General features: G+C 49.4%; 1 protein-coding gene across 1 annotated transcript; it reads left to right on the top strand.

The window, feature by feature from the left end:
- The first annotated feature begins 24 nt into the window (after window positions 1-24).
- Window positions 25-585, top strand: LOC136506994 (uncharacterized). Its single transcript, XM_066501860.1, has one exon. It carries the CDS (start codon window positions 25-27, stop codon window positions 583-585), a length of 561 nt encoding a protein of 186 aa, XP_066357957.1.
- Window positions 586-9,619: the final 9,034 nt, after the last annotated feature.

Here is a 9,619-nt window from a genome sequence, read left to right as displayed (position 1 = left end):
AAGCGCTATTACGACAAGCAGCACATGGCCGTCTCCTACAAGGTGGGCGATTGGGTCCTGCTTCGACTTCGTCATCGCCCGATAGTCTCCCTGGACACTGCTGCGACGGGCAAGTTGAAGCCCCGCTTCTTCGGCCCTTACAAGGTCACGGAGGTCGTCAACGACGTTGCGGTCCGGATTGCTCTACCGCCTCGCTCTCGGCTCCATGATGTGTTCCACGTCGGCCTCCTCAAGCATTGGGTGGGCGAACCGCCGATTGCACCGCCTCCGCTTCCCGCCATCCTCAATGGCGCCACGGTGCCCGAGCCCGAACGCGTTGTCCGCACTCGCCTGGCACGCAGTGTACGCCAGGTACTCATCCGCTGGAAAGGTGAGCCGGCAGCTTCAGCAACCTGGGAAGACCTGGATTCCTTCGCCGACCGGTTCCCTGCGTTCCAGCTCGAGGACGAGCTGGCTGTCGAGGAGGGGAGAGATGTTATGTACGGGCGCATGTACTCTAGACGGCGCCGTGCCAGGGACATCCGGCGCGCAGCAGATCGCGCGCAGAGCGCGTCGCGCAGGCAGGCTGAGCCACCGAGTGGCTAGGATGGAAAGCCATCAGATCAGGTCCTTAGTTTTAGGAGCAATTAGCTCTAGTCGGTTGCCTTGTGAAAGGCTATATATTTATGTAATCAGCACTCGTGTGAGGGGATCAAGAATTATCAATATCAATCTATCTCTCTGCATCGTTCTCAAGCCTAGGCTGCTGAGGGGAAAAAACCTCGTCCTAGAAGATGGACCGAGGCTACGATCTCCGTAGTCGAGGGCCGGCCACCCTAGGGCTCGACGTCGTTGACAGATTTCCTCGGACAAGGGCATGTTTGTCTTCTGCTGATGTAGCCATGTAGCAGCCTAGTAGGTTAGCCCCTATGAATGCTTTTTATATTTATCCATAAGCTATGTTTTGACCATACACCATCTATTATTAACAAATCCACTCTGGGGATATCCATGTGATCTATAAGGTCCGCCAAAGAGTTACGTTGTTGGATGCACCGGAGCACTACGGGCCGTTTGGATGACGCCCCGACCTGAAGCGCTCACCCAAACAACTAAAATCTAGTCCCAGGCGCTGTTTGCTTGTTTGCCTGCCGGGCAATTTTGCAGCCAGACAAGAATCTGGACATTAGACTAACAAAATCAAAATCCGTTTAACTACTAACAGATTTTATTTAAATGTTGGATGAATTTAGGATGAGCCATTAAAGGTAGGCTGTTGGATATGTTTTAGGTATTCTTTTATCTTTTCTCAAGTTGCCAGACTCTCTCTTGAGCCGTAGTCACCTCTTTGGCTCCGTTTGGTAGGTCTGGCTCCTCGTGTGGAGCAAATTTTTTTGTGAGTTAAAGCCGTTTTTAAAACATTTGGCAAAAATGGTTCGAGTGGCAATTTTGTAATAATCTGTATTATATTGCGAGAGACCACTTTTTTTTAGCTGTCTCCTTAGTAAAAAACATAGCTCCTTCGAGCTTCTTGCAAGGAACAGTTTTTTCAGATGGCTGTTTGACAGGGCTCCTTGTGAGGTGTCACAGCCAGAACCGGAGCCATGCTAAACTGGGCCAATGTCTATCTCCTCTCCTTGTCACCTAGTCTACTGACGCCGCTGCCTAGCTCTTGTGTTTTTCTGTGACCTTGAATCCTTGATGCTCATTAGTGTGCCTTTGCCGCCAAAATTCTTTCCATAATGATATGGCACGGGCGTCCGTCCCATGACCCGCATCTAGATGTGGCTACCACACCTATGTAGGATCGAGTCCCATCTCCTAGAAAAAAAAATCACCTCTCCTCATCCTCTTAGGCTGTGTTTAGATGGCGATTTTTTTTACAAAATGCTACTGTAGCACTTTTCGTTGTTATTTGACAATTAATGTCCAATCATAGTCTAATTAGGCTTAAAAGATTCTTCGTCTCGTGAATTTCGTCTAAACTGTATAATTAGTTTTATTTTTTATTTATATTTAATGCTTCATGCATGCGTCTAAAGATTCGATGTGACGGGAAATCTTGAAAAATTTTGCAAAATTTTCTGGAACTAAACTAGACCTTATCTAGAGCGACCGGCCGACCTGAGGCCGCGACGCAAGATTTCGCCTCTGACTTTGAACGCGAGCGCTGCCGCCTCGAGCGCTGACTCCGATCTGGCCGAGAGGCACCTCGTCAGTCGCTGCCCCGAGGCCCCGCCTGACGCTGGTCACCGAGACGGGCTGCGCGCGTGGCCGAGCCACGGCGTGGCCGCTCATCCGCTCGCCCCCTTCCCTCACCGCGCGCCTGTCTCTCGTCGCAGTGGAGGCTCGGGAGCTGCATACGGACGTCCGGGCTAGCTCTTCTGAAATTCTTTGCTGCATGATGAGAAGAAGAAGTGGCACATAGGAAAAAGAGCAGAGCAGAGAAGAAAAAGAGAAGAAAGGAGAAGGAAAAGGAGGTTAAGGGTTTGAGAGTTCACTTGATCTTTTGCAAATTCGAAACCTTTCTTAGAAGGCCAGAAGGGTAATATCAAAGAGCAGTTGATGCAGAAAAATTTCTAACAAAAGCCAAATGAATATTTGTTGATTGATTTGATGGTAGTATTGAACTGATTTAATCGATGATTTAAACCTTCCTGACATCAGACAAAGATAGTGCGTAGGAGTACGTCGGGTACGTGTGCTTAGCTTCGTGAACACACGCGCATGGCAACCGAGCCATTGGTGTCTGTCTTCTGCAACATCCGCGTTCATGAACGATCATGTCCGTGCGCGTGCACTGCCGACAATAATGCATGCAATCACATGGCCGCGGCTCGGCTGCGTGTCTGTCCGATCCTGTGCGGCCCTATCCGCTTGGCTTATAAGTCGTACTTTTTTAATTAACGAACATTATTTTTTTCTCACAATAAATCAGCCAACAGTACTTTCAGTCATGGCTTATCAGCCAAGCGAACAGAACACTGGTATGTATACGGAGTACGGAGAAGTATAAAAATAGTCTCCGCGCTTGGCGAGAGTGAGAGACGACAGACAGGCTGCTCTGCTATGTCCTGGACGAGAGACGAGAGCAGATCCACTCCTGGTTCCAAAAAGTCACTGTTCATGGATGAAAGCTACTGTTCATGGCTGCTTTCCTCTCACAAATCCCTTTCGATCCATCTAGATTTCTCCAAATTTCTCCAAGCGAACGGAGCCCATAGGTGGCGAACTAATCACATCCATGATACTACTAGTACTATAGCTGCTACTAGCTAGTATTATTCCCGTCGTCCATTTCCAAAGCTTGCCTGCCACTCTTATAATGTTGGTTACCAGATAAGCAAATTCTGTGTCGTGAGCGCCGTGGAAACACCCATCGCGAGTTGGACGTCTACCGTATATGTAAGCAAGTGTCACGTTGTAGGAACAAACTAATCTATGGATGCTGCGTGGTGCGTGCAAGGTGGTGGGGTGATGAACGAATCCTTGTATACCGATCAATTGCTGTAGGCGGTTTGGTGTGCGGATGGAGGCTTGTACGGGAATGACATGAACGGACCGGGCGGAGAGGATTCTGTCCGGCCTCCACAGGAAATCGAATATGGATGCTTGGCTAGATTTGATACCATATACCACGCCGGAGGAAATCAATCAAATACTGTAAAGATGGCTTTGAAGCACTAAACACCCTGTTGGCTTGATCGTTTCTGTGGCTTATAAGTCGGCTGATGCTGTTTTGTTATGAGAGAAAAACACTGTATCATGGCTGATAAGCATGCCTGATACTATCAAGCGAACATGGTGATATAACTAGTAAAATCTTAGCTGACTCTGAATTTTAACCTAAGTCCGGTGTTGCCTACTTTTGTATCTCCATTCCATGACGAGCGGAGCCATTGGTTGCAAAGTTAATTAATGATGAGCCACTAAGAGCCTACTTGGTATTGGTAGGGTCCTTCCTCAAGTGCTTCTCCGGAGAAGCCACTTTTTTTTTTCTCTGACTCCTAACCTAAAAACGACTCCAACTATTCTACTGTTGATCAAAAAAACAACTTCTTCTTCTAAAGTATTTGGTAGAGCTCCTTTGGCTCCTTCAGATAAGCTGTTGTCGAGCCGAAGCCGGAGTCATGCCAAATAGGTCCTAATCAACAGAGAACATCATGTCACTAAATCAATAGGGGACATCATATTTATTTCTTACTGTAAGTTATGATAGACTGTGACATTAACTATTCGAGTGCACCTAAATATCTAGTTAATTATGTATTCTTGAAGTTCCATTTTCGATAATTTGTTTTTTAGTTGCTACAAATGTGTGAGAAAGTCATTATTCATGATATACATACATATATTTATGAGTGTTTATTAGATGCCGCAAGTAGAACTTAGTGTCCGTGATAGCGTCTGTAGACATAGACACCAATCTACTGTAAACCTGCTATTCGCTATTTATTAGCTTGATAGCTAGTGTCAGTATATAGTATGATAGGTTTAGGTGTTTGACACAAAAGGGCTATTATCTATAACAGTTTTACTCAATGTGCAGTCCGTTTTATTTTTGAACGATACCACTGATCGCACTATTTTCGAAAATTTCAGGCTTGAGAAAGTTATTTATTGCTCTGACGTGATTGGCTCCAAAATCAAGGATCTTGGATTTTCAGGCTCAAGGAGGTATGTAATTCATTATCTTGTTAATTTTTTACCTAGCTACCATTAACTTTGTTCCAGCAAAGTAGAATTTGGACTTGTGAATAAATATATGGACATCTATGTAGCCTAAATAAGCGTATTTTAAGTCAGATGGTCTTTAATGGACGACATAGCGACAGATCAAAACATCTGCAGTTGACCTGCTATTTAAGCTCACCTTTATATTGTCTTTGTTTTATTTAGTTTTGAAGAGGTCATACCCTGCGAACTATGGTGCTATATATATCTGACTTCAAACCTAAGGGTACCTGCTATGTGTGTTGCAGTGAACCACAGCATACCAATTTGTCGTCGTCTTCTTTCTCTTCCTCTTCTTTCTTAAGGAAAACTAGCAGCCGACAGCTGCAGCAGCCGGTGAAGTAGCACAGCCGAGCACAGCAAATTGTCTCTGCATTCGACATATGACATTTTTAAGGAGCGTGAGATAATGCAACAGTAGGTTGGGAGTAGTGTAATGTACAATCTTATCGTTTAGGGCTAAAATTTAATTGATATGAATTAAATTTCTTCTCATTTTTTTATGTTGTCGCTTTGACTTCTAACCCAAACCATCTTGATTATATAGGGTCGTGATAGGTACTGATGAGCAAATAGTTATCATAGAAATTGATATGGAGTCAATAGCATGTCAGCATGTTATGCCGTCACAAACTCACAAGCATCTGGTCTTCCGGAGTCGTCGACCGAAGCAGCAGATGCCAGGCCTCGCCGGCGTCGTCGGAGCGTTCGGCGTAGTGTGAGAATTGCAGGTCAGCCTGGGCACTTTTTCACCGAAAACCGAAAACCGAACCGAACCGAATAGTCGGTAGTTCGGTTTTTCGGTTCAGTTTCGGTTTCCAGTTCTGTTAAGTTCGGTGTTCGGTTTCGGTTTCGGTTTCTATGCAATACCGAACCGAAGTACCGAGAAACCGAACCGAACCCTGTTTTTTTCCTGTTGTTTATCAAAACTGATGGAGTACTGTGGTTTATTATCAAGAATGAACTGCAAATTTGTAATATTTGATTTGAGCATTGAATTGTTAAGTTTGTAACAGTCTTGAGTCTTCAAATAATATAGTATGTTGTGTTGTCAGTTCTAAATCCTGTATGATGTTTTCTTGCATCGGTTTATTCGGTTTTAACCGAAAAACCGAACTAAAAAACCGAACCGAAATTGGTCGGTTTTTGGAATTTTAGCAAACCGATCGGGGGTCATTTTATGAAAACCGAAATTTTGGAAAACCGAAAAAACCGAACTGAACCGTCGGTTAAAACCGAATGCCCAGGCTGAATTGCAGGCCCTGAATGGATGTAGGTAGTGTGTGTGTGTGAGGCGTGTGGTTGGCTGCTGAGTGTTAGAATAATCTACTATATCCTTGTGTGAACACACAGCAAGGAAAGACGGCGTCGAAAAGGTCCCCTGCTGTAGTACTGTAGCCGCTGCAGAGACAGGCACTGGATGGCTCACCTAGCGCACTGTAGCCACATGCAAGGACAGGCGTAGAAGTCAGTCCTGTTGTGTTATCTAGTTACTGTTGCAGCATGTGTGTTATACTAGGACTAGATGGATAGAGTTGTATAAATAGACTACCACGGCAACTCAGTAAAGAGAGTTCAGATTTGCCATCTCCTATATAGGGCTTCGGCCAACGCTGGTTTCTTGTACTGTGTGTATGCTCTGTTCTCTCTCTTCTTCAACCTCGAGCCATAGTGTGTGGGGACGGACAACGCTTGTTCATGGTCGGCTTAGCGAGTGGGTGCTCGGCAAGACTGATGAGTGGTTCACTTACCTGAGCCGGTGATCCTGTGGGCTAACAAGTTGTATCGGAGCCGTACAAGCGCCGTCGCCAGACTAACCACTGGCGATGACGGGCGGTTCGGAAATGGGCGACAGTAGTGGCACTGCTGTGGCTGCCCAACTACGACCGGAGGTCGTTGTTCGCATGGTGCAGAAGATCAGCGGCACCAGTTGGCCGATGCTGACTCGCACCAACTATGGAGAGTGGTCGGTGGCCATAAAGGTCAAGCTCAGAGCCTGACGGCTCTGGAATGCTGTTGACAAGGGCACCGACAATGAGGAAGATGACATGTCAGCGTTAGAGGCTATCATCGCTGCTGTACCGGCGGAGTATAGGGAGCCGTTCGGGACGAAGAGCTCAGCTAAGGAGGCGTGGGAGGCTATTGCGGCGATGCGCGTCGGTTCTGACCACGCAAAGAAGGAGACGGCCCAGCTTCTGAAGCAGGAGTACGCCAACCTTAAGTTCAAGGATGGTGAAATGGTGGAGGACTTCTCCCTCCGCCTGCAGACGCTCATCAACAAGCTAAAGAACCATGGCGTCACCATCGACGAAGAGGAGGCGGTCTCCAAGTACCTCCACTCCGTGCCGGCAAAGTACATCCAGATCGCTCTCTCCATAGAGACGATGCTGGACTTGTCCACCCTCACCATTGAGGATGTGGTAGGCCGTCTACGGGCGGTGGACGAGCGTTTGGAGCAAGCAACAGCAACGAAGGACAGCGGCAAACTGCTGCTGACGGAACAGGAGTGGACTGCTCGGAGGAACTTCGAGAAGGCAACCTCCCCAGCCGTGGTGGCAATGGCAAGTGCCGCGACAAGGCTTCTTCGGAGAAGAAGAAGCAGGTCGACCCCAACGCCTGTCAGCGCTGTGGGAAGATGGGCCATTGGGCACGGGAGTGCCTAAATTGCAAACAAGAGAAGAAGGCTGAAGCTCATCTGGCGCAAGCTGATGATGAGGATGAGGCCACTATCCTGATGGCGACGTTATGTGCACTGCACGACGTCTAGGCCGAGGAGAAGGAAGAGGCGACAATGGTGGAAGGAGCTAGAAAGGCCCTAAAGACTATCAACCTTGACGAACCATGCGTCCAAGTCCACCTCGGATGTGTGGGCGCTGACCAGAAGCAGCGGTGGTATCTAGACTCTGGTGCCAGCAACCACATGACGGGCTCCAAGGCATCCTTCTCCGAGCTCGACGACGATGTTACCGGTACGGTGAAGTTTGGTGACGGCTCAATGGTGGCTATCAAGGACGCGACACCATCATCTTCAGGTGCCAGAACAGGGAGCACCGTGCGCTAACGGATGTATATTACATCCCGCAGTTGTGTTCTAGCATCATCAGCATTAGTCAGCTGGATTAGCGCGGTAGCGAGGTACTGATCAAGGACGGAGTCTTTAGGATCAGGGACCAGGAGCAGCAACTTCTTGCCAAGGTGAAGAGGTCCCTGAACCGGTTGTACTTGCTCGACCTGAAGGTAGAGCAGTCGGTGTGTCTAGCAGCAAGGCACACCGAGGAACCATGGATGTGGTATGCCCGGTTCGGACATCTCAGCTTCGACGCGCTTGGTCGGCTGGAGAAGATAGTCCTTGGGCTACCCCACATCAAGCACGGAGGTGAGCTGTGTGACAGCTGCCTGGCCGGGAAGCAGAGGAGGCTACCATTCCCAAAGGCAGCCAAGTATCGCGCGAAGGACGCTCTCGAGCTCATCCACGGCGACCTCTACGGGCAGATCATGCTAGCCACAAACGGTGGTCGACGGTACTTCCTCCTGCTCATGGATGATTGCAGTCGCTACATATGGCTGCAACTCCTGACGAGCAAGGACGAAGAGGCAGCGACGATCAAGAAGTTCAAGATGCACGGGGAGGCCGAGAGCGGCAAGAAGCTCCGCGTGCTGAGGACTGATCGCGACGGCGAATTCACTTCGGTGGAGTTCGCTACGTACTGCATGGATCAGGGTGTGGTGCGACACCACACCACGCCGTACTCGCCATAATAGAATGGCGTGGTGGAGAGGCAGAATCAGACGGTGGTCGGCATGGCCCGATCCATGATGAAGGCCAAAGGTATGCCGGCAAGGTTCTGGGGTGAGACAGTGACCACGGTGGTGTTCATCCTCAACCGCGCTTCGACCAAGGCCCTGACGGGCAAGACGCCGTTCGAAGCTTGGTATGGGTGCAAGCCGAACGTGTCCTTCCTCTGGACATTCGGCAGCATCGACCACGTTAGAAAGACGAAGCTGAACCTCACCAAGCTGGAGGATAGGAGCACACCGATGGTGTTCCTGGGCTATGTGGAGGGTACCAAGACGTACCGGTTCTATGACCCACATGGAGACAAGGTGCTTGTCTCGTGCGACGTCGTGTTCGACGAGAAGGCGACTTAGGACTGGAGCAGTCCGAGCACGGAGGAAGCTGACGGCTTCACCAGCACCTTCGTCGTCGAGCACCTGGTCATCCACGGTGGTGGAGACATTGGGGAAGAGGTGCCGAGCACTCCGGGAGGGGTGCCAAGCACTCCTGGAGAGATGCCGAGCACGCCAGGAGTGGTGCCAGGAGGTTCTACAGTGGTGGCGACCACTCCAGAACGGGTGCCAAGCACTCCCGTGGCGGAGCCAAGAGGTCTTGCAGTGCTACCGACCACTCCAAGACTGAGGCTGAGCACTTCTACAGTGGTGCCGAGCACTGTAGGAGTAGTGACGAGCTATTTAGAAGTAGTGCCGAGCACTACAACCAGGGTGCCGAGCACTCTGACGGAACAGGGAACTCCATCAACACTGATTGAGTTCGTCTCACCTCCAAGTGACATCACTGAGTTTGTGGATGCCTTCCACGAAGGTGAGGAGGTACGGTTCCATAGGCTGGACGACATCGTCGGCAGCATAGGGCCCTTAGGACTGGCTGGTCGGCTGCTCAATGACGCAGAGCTGCTGCTCGTCAGTATGGAGGAACCACCCATGTTCGCGCTGGCCGAGCGCGATGGAAACTGGCGACGGGCGATGCTGGAGGAGATGAAGGCGATTGAGGAAAACGAGACATGACAACTTGTCGATCCACCTCCAGGATGTCGTCCGATCAGCCTAAAGTGGGTGTACAAGGTCGAGTGGGACGAGCTCGGTGCCATTGTCAAGCACAAGGCGCGCC

This window comes from Miscanthus floridulus, chromosome 15 (assembly GCF_019320115.1).
Source record: "Miscanthus floridulus cultivar M001 chromosome 15, ASM1932011v1, whole genome shotgun sequence".
Taxonomy (NCBI): domain Eukaryota; kingdom Viridiplantae; phylum Streptophyta; class Magnoliopsida; order Poales; family Poaceae; genus Miscanthus; species Miscanthus floridulus.
This window is presented reverse-complemented; position numbering and strand designations above follow the sequence as displayed.

Bases quoted from the DNA above. Each gene is read 5' to 3' on its own strand.
- LOC136506994 (XM_066501860.1), top strand. From the start codon at position 25: ATGGCCGTCTCCTACAAGGTGGGCGATTGGGTCCTGCTTCGACTTCGT.